Source organism: Pelobates fuscus, chromosome 5 (genome assembly GCF_036172605.1).
Source record: "Pelobates fuscus isolate aPelFus1 chromosome 5, aPelFus1.pri, whole genome shotgun sequence".
Taxonomy (NCBI): Eukaryota; Metazoa; Chordata; class Amphibia; order Anura; family Pelobatidae; genus Pelobates; species Pelobates fuscus.
Genome location: NC_086321.1, coordinates 68,923,182 through 68,947,941, shown reverse-complemented (window position 1 = coordinate 68,947,941; position 24,760 = coordinate 68,923,182). Strand labels below are relative to the sequence as shown.

Sequence of the window (24,760 nt, the reverse complement as noted above, 5' to 3'; positions counted from 1 at the left end):
CCAATAACGCAACCATAAAGCTCTCCTAGCTGCAACGGAGAGGGCCATGGTGCGGGAGAAGATCCTGGTAATATCCAGAGCAGCTTGAGCGACAAATTCCGTGGCCATCCGAAGGTCATGGATAGACTCCCTGAGGACTGTTCTCTTAATTCCTCTTTCCACATCTGTATCTAGGTCCTTCATCCAACTTTTCATGGCTCTGGATACCGCCGTAAGACAAACAGCTGGATGGCATCCAGTACCTCCTGCCGAATATATCTTGGAAAGATCAGAATCCAATTTCTTATCCATCGGCTCCCGCAAGGAGGCTGAACTATCCAGTGGTAGACTCGTTTTCCTAGCTACCCTTGATATGGTAGCATCAACTTTTGGAGGTGTTGTCCATTTCTTTGAAGTCTTTTCTTCCAAAGGATAAAGCCTGGATAGCCTGCCCTGAAATGGAACCTTTTTATCAGGTTTCTCCCATTCTGCGGTAACTACCTCTTTAATGGCTTTGTGAAGAGGGAAGGAAGGCTTCTGCTTCCTAAGATCCGCAAAATGCTTGTCAGAAACTTCAGGTTTAGGAAGATCCTCTGGTAATTCAAGGGTCTTTCTTACCTTCAGGATGAGCTTATCCACTGTCTTGGCGTCTAGATATTCCGACAAGACCTCTTCTTCATTCTCACTAGAGTAGGTCTGATCGAGAACCTGAAATTCTTCCAGCGAATCCTGGTATTCTGAGCCAGATGATTCTGAGGATACCAGTCTCTGTCTTGGTCTTTTCACGGACCGCTTACTTGCCTCCATGGCCTCTGAGATGCCCAGGAGTGAACAGGTACTCATAGAACCCAGGTAAAAGAAGGAGGAATAGGAAGGAGATAGTGGGAATCAATTTCCCCTTGCATGTACTTAATAACACACTGTAAAGAGAAAATAATAGAGGGAGCTAAAAAGCTCCCTTCCTAAAGGCTATAAGGACAGGAAAAAGACTGAGGGTCTCTTCTCTGGATCCTCCTTTTATATAAGAATTTGTTTAATCCTGTCCTATTGGCTGTAAGGGGAGGAGCTAACCCATGTGTATATGCTGCCATGATTAGCCAGGAAATATAATAAGTGTGGGTGCATTTAATATGAAAGAGGTGAATTACGGTTGAACAGACATATAGCGCAAATTCCAGTTTTTGTTTACGTTTTGTTTTGTTCAGAACGTGTACTATTGACTCCGTCCTGAATGGGTTAAGTACATGAGTCCAATCTCTGCAGACTGTCGCTTTAAGCCTTCCTATAGTTGGTATATTTAGCAATCTAAATCCACGTGGGATCATTTTAGCCTTATAATAGTCTGGCAAGAATATGCCGTGTAGATCTAGATCTGTGCTCTTTTTATATAGCCTTAGTAATTTAAAGTAGACATCCACTTGCTGGTAATGCATCGTACACCCAGTGTGTAAATAGTCACCATAGCAACCACATCTTGCCAGTATAATAGGTACACATTAAGTATGCTTTACTCTGTGATTAGTCTTCGTGTCTGTGTATACAATGTAATTAAACTGTGTTTTTGTGCTATGCCATTATGTGGATTGTTATAAATGTACATGACACATGCACTTTACTTACAGAATGAATATTTAATGTTTATATCACGTTTCTGCCTTTTCTGTAATTTTGTTGGTTGGTTTGATATCGTTTTAATGCTTTGAAAAGTGCTTTTAGGTTTCAATATATATGTGTATAGGTAACGTATTGTTTTCTATTTGAATCATGGGGACCTAGCTGTTAACAATTAGCAATTATAACAAATTTCCAGCTCAAAGAGAAATTAAAGACTGTAAGACTAGTTGATTACAGTCCAAACTAAAATGTAACAAATAAACATTTCAATCAGTTTCTTTAAATGCACGATACAGTAATTTACAACCTGTTTATAAAATAATTACCCCAGGTTGTCTATTTTTTATTTTTGAGCTCTTTGTATTCAGTGGCCAATATTATTGTTGATCGTAAATGTTAACTTTAGCTTTGAAATTTAAAAATTAAAAAAAAATGTTCATGTTTCAAACCGAAGCTCCTTGTAATATGTGACTAGTAACTACCAAACGTAGATTCGATCTTGTTATCAAAGGTTCTGGTAAAATCTAGACAAATTAGTCATTACTAATTTATCCCCAGGAGGGATAAGCCAAATGGCAAATGATTTAGGTAAACTAGAAAAATGGTCAGAGCTGTGGCAACTGAAATTTAATGTGGATAAGTGTAAAATAATGCATCTTAGACATACAAACCCAAGGACAGAATATAGAATATTTGATAGTCCTAACCTCAACATCCGAGGAGAGGGATTTAGGGGTGATTTTTCTGATGACTTAAAGGTAGGCAGACAATGTAATAGAGCGGCAGGAAATGCTAACATAATGATTGGTCGTATAGGGAGAGGTAATGGCAGTATTATAGGGAAGTGCTCATGCCATTGTACAGAACACTGGTGAGACCTCACTTGGAGTATTGTATGTAGTACTGGAGATCGTATCTCCAGAAGGATATTGATACTTTGCAGAGAGATAAGAGAAGGGCTACTAAACTGGTTTATGGAATACAGTTTTCATGGTTCTGATCAGGTCAGACAAGAGACTTATGCTGAGTTTGACTTGTGGTTCTTTGAGTGTTTAGACATGGTTAAACAAGAGAAACAATATGAGTAACATGATTAATAGTGAAGAAGAAATAAAGACAAAAGGGAGAAGGTAGAACCTATGAACGGAGTTACAGGTAAGTATATTAAGGGATAACAGAAAACAAGAGTTTAGGAAATAAGCCCCAGACAGGATTATAAAGTAACAGGAAAACCTAGAAGAGAAATTGTATAGGTTGGAGGAAGAAGATGAACCCATAAGTGGAATTATAGGTTAGCGTTCGAATAAGAACCTATAAGCAGAATTATAGGTTAGAGTTAATAAAAGGAACAAAAGAGAAGGTTTAGGCAATATGCCCTAAGCAGGTTTTAGGTAACAGGGATACAATTAGATAAAACTAAACAGGAACATAAAGGATAAAGTAATACAGGTTAAGTTAGCAATTGAGGTGATCAGTCTCTTTACTTTGAAATCAGAAATGGGTTCAGATTGTTATAATTAGGGTCTTTCAGGATTCTTGCAAACAATAGGAAAGCCTGTAATATCCATGTATGTACGTAGTGGGCATTGGATGATAGATTCCCTTCACCCAACCATAAAACCATAACTTACCCCAAATAACAACAGACCCAACTTCTTGGATATAACAGGCCACAGCATTTATTAACACAACCAAATATTGTATAACTCCTTTAACATATAAAACGTACATAATAAATATCTTATATTAATATAAATAACTTGCATAAAGTCATACAGTAACCGAAAAACATCCTTGCCAATCTAAGTCCCTCTTCCCAAAGGCTCTCACCTCCCCCCCCCCCCCCCCCCTCTGCATAATAAAAATCCTCTTCCTTTTGGGCTCCCCACCAGCCAGCTTTTCGCTCGGTGGGGCCCAACCATAATGCTCCCCACTAGTCGGCTTTCAACCCAATGGGGACACGTCCAACCTGGTACCCCTTAAGGTTCACCATAAGAGACAGGGGGAGGATGAGACCCGGCCAGTATCCTCCTTATTCATCTAACCTGCAAACCATCTCTCCTTTATTTGGCAAGGATATGCCCCCACCTCGCTGTGACAACACCCCGGGCCTAAAGCACAAAGGGAGGGTGGGCGGGCCCGTCTCCTAAGTGGCACTGAGGTCAGTTGGATCTGTCACCACCCACTTCCTCACATATCACATTCCCACACGTAACACATAGCTAATCATGCTTCATCCATTCCCACACTCATACATGTGCCCTTGTCCGCTAAGCTGCACACTCTCCCTGGGGCCTGGAAGGTTGTGTTGTTTTAGCTAGGAGAACTGTAGGTAGTAACCAAGCAATAAAGGTACCAAAGTCCAGAATAAACTGAAGCAGGTTGGTTGGAATAAATCAGGATTGTAGAGTAGATCAGGATGGTTGAAAGTAAGTAAAAGTAGAGCAGGTTTTCTTCAGTAAGAGTCAGGAGCAGAAGACTTATCAGGTTCAGAACAATAACTTCTCTCAATGTAAAGGCAACTCCTTTAGTTGGGTGTAGCATTTTATAGCACATTCAGAAGATCAGGTTATAGGCAGGTGTGAGAGACTGTGCTTTGACTAGTGGCTAGGGAGGCCACTAGTGGTGAAAACTGGTACTGAAGAAAATAAAACAGAAGAAAAAAAATATTATTTGAGTTGTCAGGATAGGATCCTGACAACAGGATAAAACCTCCAGGAAAGGTTAAAGGAACTTAACATGTATAGCTTGGAGGAAAGACGAGACAGGTAAATATGTTAGAAACCATTAAATAAGTAATAAGGGAATCAACACTGTAAAGGAGGAGACTATGTATAAAAGAAGAAAAACTACCATAACAAGAGGACATAGTCTTAAATTAGAGGGGCAAAGGTTTAAAAATATCAGGAAGTATTCCTTTACTGAGAGGGTAGTGGATGCATGGAATAGGTTAACACAGTGAAGGAGTTTAAGCATGAGTGGGATAGGCATAAGGCTATCCTAGCTACAAGATAAGGCCATGGACTAATGAGTATTTAGAAAATTGGGCAGACTAGATGAGCCACATGGTTCTTATGTGTCTTCACTTTCTATGTTTCTATGTTACTCAATAATTGTCGTTCGTTTATGTCTTAACTTTTGTTTCATTAGATGTGCAGAAATTCCTATTGGCCACTCACCACTCTTTATCTTCTTAGAGCACCTTATTCTGCAATTGGTCCCAATTTTGAAGACAATACCTGCAATTTAGACAATACAAAGGGCAGAATTTGCAGTTTCTACATGGAGTCCTATCACCACAAAGCATAAATGCTTCAGGCAAACATGATGATCTGAAACATTACTATGGTCGCGCTGTGCGTATGCCATACACACTGCCCGTTAGGCAATATATAGTTCAGCACTTGGCAGAAATTCTGTTCATCTAAAACTGGGGTCTCAAACAACTTGTCCTTGGGCAATTTACAGCCCCGAAATATCTTCTTGTAGCTTGTGCGTTGGTTTCCAGGTTTCCTGTGTCTGAAGGGACAGCCCAGAATGTAACCTGTTGGCTGTTTACCCCCGTCCAAGTAGCATTGCCTAGTGGTGTCCTTGCAGAGTGTATTTGTGTGTGTGATATTTATGTATTTATTTTTTCTTCTGTCTAGGAGTAAGTGTGTGGTCATCTGAAGCTCCCATGAGAGTAGATAACTTGCGTTTGAGACCGCTGATGTAAAGACATGGGTGGAAACTGATGGTCAAGGAAATTAAAGTCACAACTAGGTTTCCCTTACCTTACCAACTGTTTAATAAATATGTTTACACAAATAGAGCTAATTCTGGATATGGATGTGCACATCCCTAAAGCTGTCTCGAACATACAAAGTTGTGAGAATACCTGTCAGATTGGGGGGGGTGGGGAGGGGCGTGGGGGTATTGCTGTTGGGGCAGTGTTTTAATAAACTAGGTGTGAAGGGTTAATACAGCATGACCTGAGGTTAATTCCGTATGTCTGGATTTTATAAACCTAGGTTAAGGGAATACTCGATATTCAATCAAAGACTTGGTTTCACATTGTGATTTATCAAGGATTGGACCTAGAGCTTTGTTAAATAGTGGTTTTAGTAATGGCTTAAGTAAATATATGTGGGAGAGGCCATAACATTTACCCTTGGGGTAAAGCCCCTTGTCTCTTTGCCACCTGACACCCCTGAGAGCCCCAGTGGTACCATTATCATATCCAGCACACATCACTTACCCATAATTACCAAAATTTCAAACTGATAGAGGGACTATAACTTTAGAAATATAAATGGGCAGTTCTGAAAAAAGTTGGGTGACTTACTAAATACAATTTTTACAATTAAAATGTAATTTAGAACAAGTACTATGTGTCTTTAAACTACAATAAATGTGTTTAGAAATCAGTTTGTGTAACATACATCACTATCCGTATTATGACTGTGGGGCTCTGTTATAAATTCAGACAGACCAAGAATACAAAGCTTCTACAAAAGGGGGATTTTCACATTTAAAAGACATGAGTGACCGTAGAATTGTGGATCTAAATAAGGACACTTGTTTGGTTTGTTTACCCACACTACCCCGAAGTGCCTCTCTTTCCTGCTTTCTAATTCTAGACCATAGAATGCATAATAATATACAGTTATATTCCAATCATAGCCCTGCAGGATCAGAGTTGTGCAAGGCTTCTGTGATGTTTATGTTGTGTCAGTTGTAATCAACCAGCTAGGGGTCTGCCTGTTGCTCTGTGCTGATGTATTTGATAAGATACAATTGCTCCTCTTTCATTTTATAGCTTTCATGGCCAGGAAATGAGGCCCAGTCATTCATTGAAAATAATTTGTTACACTTTCCATCTTCTCTCTAATCAATGGCATTGGACATCATTTATTTGTGTTTTCTCTGTGCACATGCTGTGCTAATCAGTCTCCCTGCAAAAGGACAATCCCTCCTAATGATAACTAGACTGCATTACTGTCTGCAAGCTGTACACTCAGAGAAAATGGATTCGGTCCGTGCTTGAAATCTGTAAAGTGCAATCCGTGGGATTAGGTGCGAGTGTAATTAGTTTGCTAGATGAAATTAACCCCTTAAGGACCAAACTTCTGGAATAAAAGGGCATCATGACTTGTCACACGTCATGTGTCCTTAAGGGGTTAAAAAAACTCTCCTGGGAAGAGTACCCACTGCTGGTAGCATTTAGAGATTAATACTGTAAATTTAGTCGGTTTTCTATTCACTCACGCGGCATGTATCTACATTTATGAGATGAAGTTATTGTAGGTGTATAAGCACCCAAAGCAAAGAGAACATTTTCCCATTTAATGATTGTCCTTAGGAGCCATTTATGTCTAATATATCTTTATATTTTGTTTGATTAAAAGATGCTAACATTTTAATTGTATCCTGTTTAAATAGATAATGAATTAAATGCAATAAAACCATGTTTTTCTTTGTGGTTTCTGCTGTGAGCTTTGACATTATTTTATGGGACATGTCAAGCACCATAACAACCTATGCTCCTGGTGCAAGGAGACCCCTGTTCATGTGTCCCTGCAGTTCCTAACAGCAGCACTGCAAAAATCGCTGTTGCTATAACATTGTCCCTTTATAGCTCTTATGTCAAGGGGGGATTTTATTCTTTCTTTGGCTATCCAGATATTTCATAGCATTCACATGTCCCTAAAATGTGTAGGCGTGGTCAATTACCCGATAGCAGCAACATTGAGGTTGTTCTAATCTGTAGTTCCAGTCACTAGATCTCGTAAACGGAACCACAATGGTGGCCTAAACAATATATCCCAAAATTATACACAGGACATTTATGGGGTAAGTTCACTGATAAATATTTGTAATTAATCATTTTAATTTGGTTTACAAAGTTTAAATGTAGGGAGTGGCTTGGCTCCAATTTGCACATCAATGATTTTCTATGCCAGTAACCCAAAACTCCCATTTAATGTCTACAAATGTCCTGAAAGTGACAGCCTCTCCCTCTCCTTCTGAACCTTAAAGAAGTTTTTAAAGTTCATACCATTTCGGTAAAGTCGGGGAAGGGGAGGGAGTACGTTGGTTCTCTCATATGTCACTATAAAACTTCTTAATTAACGTCATACTGAAGAAATATGATTTCGCTTTCCTTGGAAATATATTCAAAAGCAGACATTTTTACACATGGATGGCATTTTCAAGGTTCGTTAACGACCTTGTTGAAATTTTTTTGTGGCTAGTCGATACTCATTAACATTTTTGTCACTGTTAGGAACGGCTATTTAATTTCATATTACAAAATTTCACATGCAGTGACAGGGAGTTGCCACTCAGAAAGCAAGTTGCTAAGCAAGTCTTGTTCCCATCCTTCTGCTAATTTTACTGGCCCTTTGCTGTAGGCCACACAGGGTGAAGTGCGCATGCTGTAACTCAGCCCCCTTCATGCATCAGCCATGAGACCACCAAGTGGATTCTGTGCTGAGAGTGTAGCACACAAGAGAGAGTTCATAACCAGCTCAGGAGAAAAGGAGGGGAACCAACCTGGTTTCATTTAGATCATATCCAACAACGTTTTTGCATCTGTAATAAATGGGACCCCAGAGCACAAGAGCGAAGGGACTGGTAGAAAGTGTTGTGAATGCTGTTTGTTGTGGTTCAGATGTGTGGGCTGGCTGCCTGTGGTGTGTTTGTGGAGGCAAGGGGAGGAAGGATTGCTTGTAGTACTGTGGTTTTCGTTTTTTGTTGTTTTTTTGGGGGTGCTGCTTGTGGCGATGCATGTGTGGGGGGATGCTGCTTGTGGTATTGCGTGTTTGTGGGATGCTGCTTGTGATCTTGAATGTCTGTGGTGCTAGATTAGGAATTGGAGTGTTGCCATAGTATCTCTCTGACCCACTACAAAAAAAGCTATACACAAAGCAATGTCCCTAGACGTCATAGCGGCCCACTGAGCGATTGCCCGATGGCTGTACAATGTCATTAGGGCCTCCCATCAGCCATCGCTGGCCTTTCCCCTCTGCTAGGGATTTCCATTTATGCAGACGCCAGAGGTGTAGCTATGGGTGGCAATCTACCTTGGTTAGTAGCATTATATTTCAATTCATATTCTTTAATGATTCCTTCTCTTACTTATTTTCTAATAGCTACTTACTGAAGACCTCGGTTTCACATTCTACTCCTTCACCTGTGTGGTAGACTTAAAGATATATTTTAAATACTCATTTATTTAAAAAAAAAAAAGCATCTTAATGCATTATTAAAATTTTTTTATTTTTTTTTATGGGTTTTGTAATCGAGGTTTTTTTGCAACGTTTTTTCCTTTCTACTTTCCTTCCATTGTTTTGCGTTAATGTTTAAATGTATGGCGATCACTGTGGGATATGGCTAATGGAAGTTGCTCAGATCCTTTTTAAATGAGATATCCCATTGACTTTAACACACGTCTTTTGTACTAAAATGTTCTTCTCTGCAGTTTCTTTCTGATTGTAAAGGACGATCCGCTGAAGGGTAGGTAGTTTCAATTTTACATTTAAGCAATATGGACAATGATTCTGTTGACCACTAGTAGTTACTTAAGCCTGTTTCAAGTTTTCTACCCAGCAAGCTGCATTATACTGAGAACGCATCTTACAGTTCCTTCCTTGAAATGTAACAATGGGTCATTCTTGTTTTGTGCTCTGTTTAGGTGACAATGGAATTGCAAAAGAAAGTTTTCACCCGAATAGCAGATAAATGTAAAGCAGAGAAAACATGTTTATTACAGCAACTTAACATTTAAAGATCTGGGGTGGGTATTACAAAGATGATTCTTTTTTTCACCTCTGACTCTTTTAGGCAGATTTTTGAATGCAGGAGGGAGCAGGGCACTAGTACAATGCATAGAACAACAAAGCTTCACTCAGTGTATGGTCTACTTTAAAGGGGTGGTGCCAGTTAGTCTGGCCACCCACCAATTATGGACGGACCTACCAGTGTTGCACAGGAACATAATGACAGTGATAACAGGTCCACAAAACAAACTCAATAGACCGTATAACCAATGTAGGACCTTGTGGCGATTGCACCGATCTGCCTCCAATCCTTCGGATTCCTGGATGACCTGCTGGTTTTGAGTCATGGTAGAGACGTAAAATGTCCAGTCGCACTGATTCTGGAACAAACAGACGTTGTTGAAAAATCCAAAACCCATTAAGCATGGTCATATGAAGATTACGAGGAGGATCACGAAAAACTGGATCTTCAGCGTAGCCCTTTTTAATGCGAGACATTAGATCAGAAGGAAAGGAAACTCCGAAAAATCTACTCTCAGGCAAGATGGTGGCTTTGGTTACTGTAGTATGGAGGGGGTCAGCTATCCTAGACAAGGCATCTGCCTTGCCATTTCTGGAACCAGGGCGGTATGAAATCAAAAAATTAAACCTTGAGAAAAATAGGGACCAGCGTGCTTGTCTGGCTGACAGTCTCTTAGCTGATTGAATACATTCCAGATTTTTGTGATCTGTGAGGACAGTAATTGGATGGGTGGCTCCCTCCAAGAGATGTCTCCATTCGGCAAAGGCAGCTTTTATAGCCAAAAGTTCTTTATTCCCTATGTCATAATTTCTTTCTGCTGGTAACATCTGGCGGGAATAGAAGGCACATGGATGTAACAACATCTTAGGTCCAGTCCTTTGAGACAGTATAGCCCCAACAGCTGAATCAGAAGCATCTACCTCTACAGTAAATGGCAATTCTGGCTGAGGATGTACCAGGATGGCCTCAAGAAAGTCTTTTAAATTTCCCAAGACTGGACTGTCCTGTTCCAGAAAAGGGGAGCCCCAAGACAGGGCTTCATCTTTGAATAGGGAGAAAATAAATCCCACCTTCTCTCTTTCAGATGGAAAACGGTTAGGTAACATCATGAAATGCAAACTGCATTGATTTAGGAAACCCCTACATTTTTTGCGGTCTCCTCCAAATTTTTCTGGTAGAGGCAAGCGGGCATCTTGTGCAGGTGTAACAGTAGTAGCAGCAGCAGCCGCAACATCATGTGCCCTGTAGCTGGTAAGCTCACTATGCATTGATCGAACTTCATTTTGCAGTTCAGCTACCTGATCTTGCAGCACTTGAATGGTCTGTGCCTGGGTCTGCATAGTTCTTGCAGAATCTGATCCGACGGTCTCCATGAATGGGCCAGATTATTCTGTAATGATATTGATGTTACAAAGTTTTGGAGTCCAGTAGCCAGATCAGCAATGTTTTCTGCCAGAGGTAGCCACTCGTTACCCAGGTGGTTGAGCCCCTGAGCCTTGAGTGGCCTTCTGGTCTTAAGCAGAGATGGGAGACTGGAACAGAGAGATGATAATCGTAGTGAGGCAAGCCGAGGTCAGTGGGAAGGAGAATCAGCAAAGTCAAAACGGTCCAAAATCAGCAACAGGTAGGAGAAACAGGAACAAGCTTGATTAGAGAGTACAGGAACCACAATAATCTGGCAAAGGTACAGAGACAGGAAGTGGCTTTTATAGGCCAAGAACCAGACACATGACCAGACACAGCTGAAGAGACTTGTCACTGATACCAAATGCTGTAGAGTCAAGGTTACCAGATCTCAGGTTAATTTGCAAAAGGCAGGCTGGAGTACTGGTAAGGAAGAGGTTTAGCAGCATGTAAACCAGGGTTCGAAACCCAGCAGAGTCAGTTCCTCACACCATGTCCCTTTATCAATGATGCATGCCCTCAACCCATGCAACACTCACCAGAATATATATGTGAACTACCCTCTACCAACAGGACACCACTTGTTCCAGCTGTTCCAGCTGCTGCTGCTGCTGCTGTCACCATTGCTCCCTGCTGAGATTTTGCGAGGTTTGGTGATGTCATATAGGAATTCCATCAGCATGACTGACTCTCCATGACTGAAGCAAGAGAGCCTCAAGATACACAATTATCTGCCTTTACTACTATATAGATATATATTTATTTCAAATCATATTCTATCTTAGAAAGCCAATGGAATTTGGTGTTCCAGATTCTAGACTTGCCATCTGTGGATGCCTTAAATTGGCTCCTCCATTCTCTGCATGAGGATTTCCAGCATCAGATTTTCCCCATAGGAAAGCATTGAATAATGTTATCCTACGGGGAGATCCTAATGCGAGCACGGCCATTGCAGCGCATGCGCATTAGGTCTCCCCCATCCCCCCCCCTCGGAGAAGCGTGGGCTGAGACCAAGAGACATGGGCGCTGGACCCATGCAAGTGACTGAAGGGGTTATTAACTGAAGGGGGCCTTGAAGTTTATTTTCCTGGCACTATAGTTTCCCTTTAAATAACTGGAGGATTTTAGTTTAACTACAATGATAAAGTGTAAGCTCACCTGCTACATAAATACAAACCTCTTGAGTTAGTCCTACACTAAAAATTCACCTTGCTGCTTTTGTTTTTTGTTTTGGTCACAGAGGACGATGTGCACTTTGGCCCATTAAGCTACCTTGAGTGCTGAGGTATAGGAAACTAATGAGACTGCTCTCAAGATGGTACTGCACACACAAGTCATGCATATAATAATGCTGCCTCCATGTCGGGGTTGGGGAGGGCGAGTTGGCACAGTGCGTACTGCGCACACAAGTCATGCATATAATTAATAATGCTGCCTCCATGTCGGGGTTGGGGAGGGCGAGTTGGCACAGTGCTTACTGTGCACACAAGTCATGCATATAATTAATAATGCTACCTCCATGTCGGAGTTGGGGAGGGCGAGTTGGCACAGTGCTTACTGTGCACACAAGTCATGCATATAATTAATAATGCTACCTCCATGTCGGGGTTGGGGAGGGCGAGTTGGCACAGTGCTTACTGTGCACACAAGTCATGCATATAATTAATAATGCTATCTCCATGTCGGGGTTGGGGAGGGCGAGTTGGCACATTGCTTACTGCACACACAAGTCATGCATATAATTAATAATGCTACCTCCATGTCGGAGTTGGGGAGGGCAAGTTGGCACAGTGCTTATTGTGCACACAAGTCATGCATATAATTAATAATGCTACCTCCATGTCGGAGTTGGGGAGGGTGAGTTGGCACAGTGCTTACTGTGCACACAAGTCATGCATATAATTAATAATGCTACCTCCATGTCGGGGTTGGGGAGGGCGAGTTGGCACAGTGCTTACTGCACACACAAGTCATGCATATAATTAATAATGCTACCTCCATGTCGGAGTTGGGGAGGGCGAGTTGGCACAGTGCTTACTGTGCACACAAGTCATGCATATAATTAATAATGCTACCTCCATGTCGGGGTTTGGGAGGGCGAGTTGGCACAGTGCTTACTGCACACACAAGTCATGCATATAATTAATAATGCTACCTCCATGTCGGAGTTGGGGAGGGCGAGTTGGCACAGTGCTTACTGTGCACACAAGTCATGCATATAATTAATAATGCTACCTCCATGTCGGGGTTTGGGAGGGCGAGTTGGCACAGTGCTTACTGCACACACAAGTCATGCATATAATTAATAATGCTACCTCCATGTCGGAGTTGGGGAGGGCGAGTTGGCACAGTGCTTACTGCACACACAAGTCATGCATATAATTAATAATGCTACCTCCAAGTCGGGGTTGGGGAGGGCGAGTTGGCACGGTGCTTACTGCGCACACAAGTCATGCATATAATTAATAATGCTACCTCCATGTCGTGGTTGGGGAGGGCGAGTTGGCACGGTGCTTACTGCGCACACAAGTCATGCATATAATTAATAATGCTACCTCCATGTCGGGGTTGGGGAGGGCGAGTTGGCACAGTGCTTACTGCACACACAAGTCATGCATATAATTAATAATGCTACCTCCATGTCGGAGTTGGGGAGGGCGAGTTGGCACAGTGCTTACTGCACACACAAGTCATGCATATAATTAATAATGCTACCTCCATGTCGGGGTTGGGGAGGGCGAGTTGGCACGGTGCTTACTGCGCACACAAGTCATGCATATAATTAATAATGCTACCTCCATGTCGGGGTTGGGGAGAGCGAGTTGGCACGGTGCTTACTGCGCACACAAGTCATGCATATAATTAATAATGCTACCTCCATGTCGGGGTTGGGGAGGGCGATTTGGCACAGTGCTTACTGCACACACAAGTCATGCATATAATTAATAATGCTACCTCCATGTCGGAGTTGGGGAGGGCGAGTTGGCACAGTGCTTACTGTGCACACAAGTCATGCATATAATTAATAATGCTACCTCCATGTCGGGGTTTGGGAGGGCGAGTTGGCACAGTGCTTACTGCACACACAAGTCATGCATATAATTAATAATGCTACCTCCATGTCGGAGTTGGGGAGGGCGAGTTGGCACAGTGCTTACTGCACACACAAGTCATGCATATAATTAATAATGCTACCTCCATGTCGGGGTTGGGGAGGGCGAGTTGGCACGGTGCTTACTGCGCACACAAGTCATGCATATAATTAATAATGCTACCTCCATGTCGTGGTTGGGGAGGGCGAGTTGGCACGGTGCTTACTGCGCACACAAGTCATGCATATAATTAATAATGCTACCTCCATGTCGGGGTTGGGGAGGGCGAGTTGGCACAGTGCTTACTGCACACACAAGTCATGCATATAATTAATAATGCTACCTCCATGTCGGAGTTGGGGAGGGCGAGTTGGCACAGTGCTTACTGCACACACAAGTCATGCATATAATTAATAATGCTACCTCCATGTCGGGGTTGGGGAGGGCGAGTTGGCACGGTGCTTACTGCGCACACAAGTCATGCATATAATTAATAATGCTACCTCCATTTTTGGCAGCATTATCCAAGCTTACTTGTGCCTCACATATTCCTATCTGACTCAGATTCTGGATAACCCTCCTCCATTTATTCACAAGGTGATGTTTTCCAACTTTACCACTTTCAAAATGCAAAAAATGTCTGAAGAGAAACTTGATTAAAGTTGCTAGAATGCATATCTCTATGGCAGCAGCAAGATGCCATAAGTCTCACTCAATGGATGGATAAGGTGGACTGCATCATTCCAAAATGCCGATCATTGTGCCCATGCCTGCTGTATCTTACAATTAGACGTTTGGATGTGTAGCAGCCCTCATTCTTGGTTGAGTTTTATGAGCCCCTTGTGTATTTCAGATGTTTTTTTTTTTCTCCCTCCCCCACACTTTTTTCTCTTTCTTCCAAATCATTTTTCATCCTCTTGTCAATGCATATTTAGACCATAATTGCACCAACTCCCAAGATCTTCCTTCGGCCCTGTACTTTTTTTAAGCAATAAATTGTTAGCCAATCCCTTCTATAACAATAACCATAACTATGGTGAAGCTCTGAAAATGGCACTCTTCTGTCATATATACATTGTAACCTTCGCAACGAATGGGAGCTGGCTGTGATTTGGTTTAAAAATGAGCTAAAAAGGTAGTGTTCTTCTATATAACCTACTAGAGACAATTCAAAATATTTCTGATTTTCAAATTTCTTAATATAGTAACTGTGCAATTAAAGAAATAGTCTTTAATTTGACATTCTACAAAAACAGGGCAACCATGGGTATGCTAGTTACAAGAGATGCAAATTAAAGGCCTTCAGTTCTTAATGTACCTTGATGTCCACAGAAGAAATAATTGGAGAAAAACCCGTACATGGGTTCCAATGTCACCTATTTCAGGCATTAAAACTTTTTAATTTACACTGCCCAAATGTCCTTCCCCCAGATAAAAATCACTATTTTTTTTTTTATATACTCACCATGAAAACATGCTTGCATGTAATTATTCATTTTTTTATGGAGGTATTTTGAAAAACAGCTGCCGATCTCTTGTCTGATGCCTTTGCAAGCATCCCCTTTCTAGCCCCACCCAGACTTTCTGTGGCTGTCCAATCATAGACTTTCCAATGCAGCTCAATAAGAAATATTTGCAAGGAAGGTGCTCTGGACAATTGCTGCCTCTTTAGTTTAGTTCACCTTAAAGTTAAACAGACCAGGAAGTAACAGGGTCAGTTGACTGACAGGGGCCAGGGGATGTAACAAGGTTAATTTTAGCAAAAGTGACAATTTCTATTGAAATCTGCATTATTTTTAAAAAGTAAAAGCGAGAACACCCAATTCACATATAAAGTACTTCAGCAAGTGTTTGCTTCATGGATCTGTGGTGCATCTTTAACATTTTATAAACTATGTGTTAAAAAGAATAGATCTTTTAAAATTGAAAAAAAATAAAAAAAAATAAGAGGACATAGTCTTATAAAAAGAAAAAAAAATACTTCTAGCCTATTGCTCTCTCACTCACCATGAAAAATATTACAGACACTACAGCAAATCATTTATATGATTGTAGGGTAAATTTGGCAGTACTACACATGTGCAAGGATCTCCCATGACTTTCTCTAGTAAACCGTTGAAAATCTGAAATGCACCTGTTAAGATGCTACCATCTCTGGCAAACTAAGATGATGTTAAAGCGACATGGAAAGAACGTGCTTGTAGCTATTCTGTTCACATTATACATTTTCCATGTTGCTTGGCTATGTGGTGTATGAGCTGAGATGAGGCACACACATTTGCTTCTATCACTAACATATGTTGTATGACCTTGCCACAGGGATGCAACACCTCATTGTTTAATAAGTATGGATTTTATGAAAACATGAATTCATAATTGGATGACTAATGTTTACATGCTACACTTGGTAGCACGAAATTATTGATTTATGTATCACAAGGAAATTCCATCGCACAAAGTATAGTTAATAAAGTTTATAAATATTATTTGCCAGTGATAGAATGCTATAGTATGTGTGAGGCCTCAACCTTCTGGGGATAATCTATAGAGTTCTGGTTATGGTTGTTAAAAATCTCATTTGAATGTTTATATTTTACACTTTATTTTTTATTGAATTGTAGTTAAAATTACTTTTCATAATGATTTTATTGATTTAACCCTAACTGTTGTTGTTGTTCTGCAGTATGAAGCGCAGCTACTTGGGAAGAAGGACAAAGAAAGCCGAGGAAAAGGAATAGACTGCGCCGCTCTTACCAGCATGGTACAACTGGCTCAAATTATCGTGGGTGTCGGCCTTGGAGTACTTGTCAGTCTTGCCGGGAGCGTTGTCGTGGTTGTAATTTCTGCATCAACTGTTTCATTACTTGGATGTTGTTTTGTAGCAATTTTTGTCCGATATGTACAGTAAAAAAATGTTAATTTCAGACTATTCTGTTTTATTTGTGTGTGTGTGTATATAAATTAGAAACAGGTGTATGCATTTGTGCCCCTAGTCTTCAAAGTCCAAGTCTAGTTATTCCAGTAAATTCATAAAGCTTGACTGCGTCCAGAATACTGGATTCCAGATCTAAACTGCTTCTTTCCACAAAGGGAATAAAAAGGTGCGATCAAAGCCAGTCTGGCGTTCACTGTCAATAATCCAGGTTAGCTAACCACTAATTCACTCCCTACATGGCAGCAATGCTTAGTTCTACATATAAGATCTGCTAGATCAGAAAAATTATGGGCTAACATCTGTGTGTAACAGTGAAATGTAAAGTGAAGCGCTGTATATTTTAAACAATGTGAGGTAAATAAGTTAGGACAATACCTTAGTTTTCATACATACAAGTCCATATGTGACATATAGTACCTTGAAATAAAACACAAATAAAAACACAATAGTGTATCCTGTGATATACAGAAATAGATATAAAACGAAATAATTTCCCACTCACACTTTTAAGAGCTAATGGATATAGCTCAATCAAATCGCTTGTAGGATCTGTAAAGGCGATCCTAATCCCTTCTTTTAGGAGGGAGTTCTTTCTCTTCCTTGGTTTCTAAAATCAGGAGAGGTATATGGTGCAGTACCTTAGATAGTAAATCTTTAAAAGGGTAAAGTAAAAGGGTACTTACAAACCCAGAGCCATCCAAATCGGCTCTGATCAGGGGCGTATGTGGTTAAGGACCACAATCCTTCTTTGTGCAAATAAAAGTAGCAGGAACAATGCCAGTAGTGTTTAAAAATATATATAAATACTTTATTACATAAAAATATATAACATTATAAAAACACTTGACTAGGCATTAAAAAAGTCCAATTCCATGAAGACCGGTGATCTCCAAATTCCCAGGACGCGTTTCGCTATATCAGCTTCATCAACTGGATGTGTAAAAATGGAAAAGTCTTCATTTTCCTCCTTGGACCTGTTCCTGCTTTTATACACCTTCTTAAATCCGTAATGTCAGTCCTGCTTGTAAATCCGCGGGTGATTACCATGTAAACGGTGACGCCCTGCGTTTCAAGTCTCACTTTCAGTCCTTTTCCTTGGTTCCGCCGTCATTTCCGGTCACGTGGGGATATGCCGATACGTCATGCGTTCCAATTTGCGGTTCATTAGGACCGCATTTCCGGTAAAACATAATGTATAAGTGAAACCATAAAAAGAACAGCCGCACTAACAATTATTCATAAATATGTACAATCATTTTGTTTTAACTTGAACCATAGGAAGTGTTTGAACCCCAAGTTATTACATAATTTCACCATATAACTATCGATGAAAATTTATTGTATAGTGGCAAGGGTGTGATTATATGTGCATGCAGTCCAATATTAAAGGGATAGTTAAAATGTATATTATCTTGTAAAAAGGGCGAATCATTTCATTATTTCGGCATATAACTGTAGATATAGAGTGATTCTATACACATACAATAAATATTAAAGGGATAGTATAAAAATATATTCTTGTAGACAGAGAGCGAATTATAAAATGCATAAATTTTAACCCATTTAGAAAGCTAAAAAGACTAAATGTAAAAACTTTTTAAATATAAATAATGCCATTTAGATATAAAAGGAAATTAAAAAGAATTGAAAAATAGATGAAAATCTAACTTTAAAATTCTATTTTAAAAAATGGCACATCTCAAAATCTGTATTGAGACCATAGGGAATAAGTGTATTTAATTTAAAAATCCATTCCATTTCGCTTTTGCTTAATTTAGTATCAAAATCCCCTCCTCTCCAATCTTTTTCTAGTTTTTTTATTCCTAAGAATTTCGTATCTTTCATTTCACAATTTTGGTGCGCCTTATAGTGAGCAGAGACACTATGGTTTTCGAAACCCTTTACTATATTCCTTCCATGTTCTTCGATTCGAATATGTAATGCCCTTGTGGTTTTACCCACATATTGTAAACCACAAGGGCATATCATTAAATATATAAGGTTATTTGAATGGCATGTCAGAAGTTCTTTAATTTGATACTCTATTCCCTCTCTGCTAAAAAATGTTTTATATGTCTTTTCTTATTTACGGTCCTCTTACAGGCCAGGCAATAGCCGCACCCAAAGAAACCTTTTTCTGTGTTTAAAAAAGTGCTAGTTGTTCTCTTCTCTTTTATAAAACTTGATGTGAGGGCGGTGCGGAGATTGCTGACTCCTCTGTGTATAAAACGGGGTCTTTCAGAAAAAATGGTGACATTTGAGAATGGTATTAACTGAAATAAAAAAATTAGAAAAACTGGATAATTTTAATAATAACCTTACGACTCAAGAAAGAAAAGCATTTAGGGATTTAAAATCAGACACTAACCTTGTAATAAAGCCAGCGGATAAGGGAGGGGGGATAGTTTTAATGTCCAAGGAATCATACTGCAAAGAAGCCGAAAGAATACTAGCAGATGAACAGACATATAAAAAACTAAATTATAACCCCAATAAAGATATAAATGAAGTATTTTTAAAAAAATTTAATAAAGGTAAAGAACTCCAAATCCTGAATGAAAAAGAATTTGGTTTTTTAAACATCAAACACCCAAAAATACCGGTATTTTATTTTCTACCAAAGGTACACAAAGACGTCAACAACCCTCCGGGAAGACCTATAGTGGCTGGGATAGACTCAGTATCAAGTAGACTATCCCATTTTGTAGACATCCATCTACAACCCCTTGTTAAAACAACTACCTCATATATAAAAGACACGATTACCATTTTAAATATTTTAAAAGAATGCACTTGGAATCCAGATTGTTTTTTAGTTACTAGTGATGTCACCGCACTTTATAGTAATATCCCTCATTCTTATGGACAAAATGCAGTAAAGTTCTTTTTAAATAATTTTTCAGGTCTGAAGGATGTAAAAATAGAATATATTTTGGAAGGAATAGACCTCATTCTCAAAAACAATTTCTTCTGGTATGGAGAGGAGTTTTTTTCTCCAGATAAATGGAACGGCCATGGGAACCAAGTTCGCCCCCAGCTATGCAAATTTATTTATGGCCCACTGGGAAGAGTCTTTTATATATGGGCAACATGGCTGGAGGCAGAACTTGGTTACCTATGGCCGGTACATTGATGATATCTTTTTCATATGGGAGGGAGAAGAAAGCGATCTGATAGAATTTTTAAATTATCTGAATACCAATTCATGGGGAATAAAACTCACAAATAACTGGAAGAAGTCAGAGATTGTGTTTTTAGATTTACATATATATATTGAGAACAATAAAATAAAGACTAAAAACTATTTTAAAACAGTAGAAGCCAACAGCTACATAGGGAGAGATAGCTGCCATTTTGCCCCATGGCTTGAAAATGCCCCCAAAGGTCAATTCCTGCGCATACGGCGAAATTGCACCGACTCTAAAACCTTTGAAACTCAATCAAACAAAATTAAACAAGACTTTTTGGAGAAAGGGTATGAAGAAGAAAAATTAGAAAATGATAGAAAGCTTGCAAAGGAAGTAGAAAGGGAAAATTTACTAAAATATAAAGAAAAAAAAGAAGAAGACTTCAAAGACATACCATTTGTATGCAACTTTAGCACTGAAAATTATAAAGTTCGGAAAATAATTTCAAAATTCTGGCCCATTCTTTTACAAGATCCTATTGCGAAAACATTTCTCCCAGAAAGACCCCGTTTTATACACAGAGGAGTCAGCAATCTCCGCACCGCCCTCACATCAAGTTTTATAAAAGAGAAGAGAACAACTAGCACTTTTTTAAACACAGAAAAAGGTTTCTTTGGGTGCGGCTATTGCCTGGCCTGTAAGAGGACCGTAAATAAGAAAAGACATATAAAATTTTTTTTAGCAGAGAGGGAATAGAGTATCAAATTAAAGAACTTCTGACATGCCATTCAAATAACCTTATATATTTAATGATATGCCCTTGTGGTTTACAATATGTGGGTAAAACCACAAGGGCATTACATATTCGAATCGAAGAACATGGAAGGAATATAGTAAAGGGTTTCGAAAACCATAGTGTCTCTGCTCACTATAAGGCGCACCAAAATTGTGAAATGAAAGATACGAAATTCTTAGGAATAAAAAACCTAGAAAAAGATTGGAGAGGAGGGGATTTTGATACTAAATTAAGCAAAAGCGAAATGGAATGGATTTTTAAATTAAATACACTTATTCCCTATGGTCTCAATACAGATTTTGAGATGTGCCATTTTTTAAAATAGAATTTTAAAGTTAGATTTTCATCTATTTTTCAATTCTTTTTAATTTCCTTTTATATCTAAATGGCATTATTTATATTTAAAAAGTTTTTACATTTAGTCTTTTTAGCTTTCTAAATGGGTTAAAATTTATGCATTTTATAATTCGCTCTCTGTCTACAAGAATATATTTTTATACTATCCCTTTAATATTTATTGTATGTGTATAGAATCACTCTATATCTACAGTTATATGCCGAAATAATGAAATGATTCGCCCTTTTTACAAGATAATATACATTTTAACTATCCCTTTAATATTGGACTGCATGCACATATAATCACACCCTTGCCACTATACAATAAATTTTCATCGATAGTTATATGGTGAAATTATGTAATAACTTGGGGTTCAAACACTTCCTATGGTTCAAGTTAAAACAAAATGATTGTACATATTTATGAATAATTGTTAGTGCGGCTGTTCTTTTTATGGTTTCACTTATACATTATGTTTTACCGGAAATGCGGTCCTAATGAACCGCAAATTGGAACGCATGACGTATCGGCATATCCCCACGTGACCGGAAATGACGGCGGAACCAAGGAAAAGGACTGAAAGTGAGACTTGAAACGCAGGGCGTCACCGTTTACATGGTAATCACCCGCGGATTTACAAGCAGGACTGACATTACGGATTTAAGAAGGTGTATAAAAGCAGGAACAGGTCCAAGGAGGAAAATGAAGACTTTTCCATTTTTACACATCCAGTTGATGAAGCTGATATAGCGAAACGCGTCCTGGGAATTTGGAGATCACCGGTCTTCATGGAATTGGACTTTTTTAATGCCTAGTCAAGTGTTTTTATAATGTTATATATTTTTATGTAATAAAGTATTTATATATATTTTTAAACACTACTGGCATTGTTCCTGCTACTTTTATTTGCACAAAGAAGGATTGTGGTCCTTAACCACATACGCCCCTGATCAGAGCCGATTTGGATGGCTCTGGGTTTGTAAGTACCCTTTTACTTTACCCTTTTAAAGATTTACTATCTAAGGTACTGCACCATATACCTCTCCTGATTTTAGAAACCAAGGAAGAGAAAGAACTCCCTCCTAAAAGAAGGGATTAGGATCGCCTTTACGGATCCTACAAGCGATTTGATTGAGCTATATCCATTAGCTCTTAAAAGTGTGAGTGGGAAATTATTTCGTTTTATATCTATTTTTGTATATCACAGGATACACTATTGTGTTTTTATTTGTGTTTTATTTCAAGGTACTATATGTCACATATGGACTTGTATGTATGAAAACTAAGGTATTGTCCTAACTTATTTACCTCACATTGTTTAAAATATACAGCGCTTCACTTTACATTTCACTGTTCCACTATTGTTTAAAGATAAGAATTCTATGTTGAAGCAGCTTATTCACTTATATCACAATCACTAAATTAGCGCTAGTACACCCCCCCCCCTTTTTTCTAACATCTGTGTGTTTTCGTACCTAATATTGTAGCACACTAAAGTACACCTGCAAAAAAAAACCCTAGAGGGTAGGCGTGTATGTATTGGCATGTGCGTGTATGTATGTGTGTACATATATTTCCCTTTAAAAATGGTTTCTGTCAAATATTACATTGCAAACATACCTATATATTTGTTCATGCTTAGAATGTGAATTGAAACTATAAAAACACTGAGTTCCACCTAACCTGACTGCTCCTGTTTCATTGACTGGGAGACCTACTGAGAGCGAAAGAGAGTGAATGTCAATGAAAACAAAATGTGGAAGGCAGGATTGAATCATGGACTGTAAAATGAAGAAATAGGAGCAGAATAATTAAGGATAAGAGGAACATTTTAGTATTAAAGACCTTACAAATTACAAATTAGATCAAGGATGAAAACTATTTACACCTTTCTGATCTCTTATGTTAGCACTCCTCTTTGCCTCTAAGGATATCTTCTAGGCACTGCACACTGCAAGGCAAAACACAAAGCTTCCCTGTTAAAACAGTTATTATTATTATTATTATTATTATTGGTATTTATATAGCGCCAACCGATTCCGTAGCGCTTTACAATGTTATGAGAAGGGGGATTTAACTATAAATAGGACAATTACAAAGAACTTACAGGAACAATAGGTTGAAAAGGACCCTGCTCAATCGAGCTTACCTTCTATAGTCTGTCTTTGCCAGCTGTCCTCAAAGATGGAGTCGAGAGGGCAGGAGAGACAAGGGAGTGTGGTCAGGAGGTGGTGCCAGTCCCACCAAAGGGCTTGTACCCAGATAGATTAATGAACCAAAAGAGAAAAGAAAGAGGAAAAATCCCCTAAGGGGTATTCTGTGCTGGCAATAAAGAAACAATGACAATTAAAGTAACAATAACAATTGCCTACATGTCCTAGAGAGTATAGCATGGATATTAGAGGGAAAAAGGAAAAAATAATGATAATAAGGGAGCAAGAATATGTTGCCTAAATAATCGATGTAGTGCCCTTTGTTACACTAATAGTGGTGATAAATCTTTATTGAGTCTTTAAATAGTAACAAAGAAGCACGGACTTATCCCTATATCTGTATATAGCTGCAGGCTGGAGATACAGAAGACACAGTGATTGGTACTTGAAAAAAGAGAGATGGATTGCTATCTATCTCAATGTAGCAGACAATCCTATTGGTGTGTATAGTTTAAGTAATTACCACTGGTGCTGGGCTAGTAGAGGAATAAAATAGTGAAAGGGGAGAAGGAAACATCCCCTACTAAAGAGACCTCTATACTAGTCCCTAGTCTCCTGGAAACACCTTCGAGGGTGTTCTAAACTAAGTCTGAATCTAGGTATTGGAAAACAGCCTGCCTAATCAGCCTCAAGCTTTACTCGCTAGGATTAGCACTGAAAATGAAAGATGGGTCTAAAAACCCATGGTGCAAGTAGATATCCTTAGGTGCATTAAGTGCATAAGTGCATTAGTGAAGTGAGGAGAAAAACAACGAGCTTTTCGCCCGACGCGCGTTTCGGTGTATAGTAACACCTTCATCAGGGGCTGAGCAATTGTCCTGGCGAAAAACCGGGACTTTTAAATGCCCGTTAATCAATCGGGCGCAGGATTCCCCCATCGTCATCAGTGACGTTTTCGAAATGTACCCGTGTCACGTGTGACGTACCATATCACATGGTCCGGGGTAGCAATAGGGGAGGAGTCAGTAGGAGGAAACGTCATATGATTGACGGATTAGTTGTCTCTATCCGCCGTAGCTTAATAGAGAGTTGTGACGAATCCCTTGGGGAACTCCTTGCCACATATATGCTTGCGCATTCTGACATCAGCTTGGGTTACAGGTAGAAAGTATTGCATGATAACAATTAGAGGAATAGAGATGGAACTATGTAAGCCATCTTAAAGAGTGGAGTTGTCCACTACCATGTTTAGTTAAATGACAGATCAAAGACTGCTTACACAGCATTAAAGTGACAGTGTAGGCATTACATTTTTATAAAGATTAACTGTCATATTTGTCCCTTATCGAAGCCAGTTGATCAAAGTCGCTTTGGAGATTATACACTATAAATGGGTATACAGTCTAATATTCTTATATTGAGATAAATTCTACAGTAATAAGTTGGAGTGTATACTCATAATATGTGGAGAAGTGTATAATATGAAAAGGGTGTGGTCTATCTATATACTGTAAAGGTTTAGGGACAGGCTCCAAAT

The 24,760-nt window shown here is 39.3% G+C and overlaps 1 protein-coding gene across 1 annotated transcript in view; it reads left to right on the top strand.

Moving 5' to 3' along the window:
• SLC45A2 (solute carrier family 45 member 2) overlaps positions 1 to 22,742 on the top strand; it is a 113,449-nt gene extending 90,707 nt beyond the window's left edge. Inside the window, exons 8-9 of the mRNA XM_063456840.1 lie at positions 16,555 to 17,107; positions 22,599 to 22,742. Of these exons, the coding sequence (XP_063312910.1) occupies positions 16,555 to 16,779 (225 nt within the window). The 3' untranslated portion in view covers positions 16,780 to 17,107; positions 22,599 to 22,742. The remainder of the gene's footprint in view (positions 1 to 16,554; positions 17,108 to 22,598) is intronic.
• The last annotated feature ends 2,018 nt before the right edge of the window (positions 22,743 to 24,760 follow it).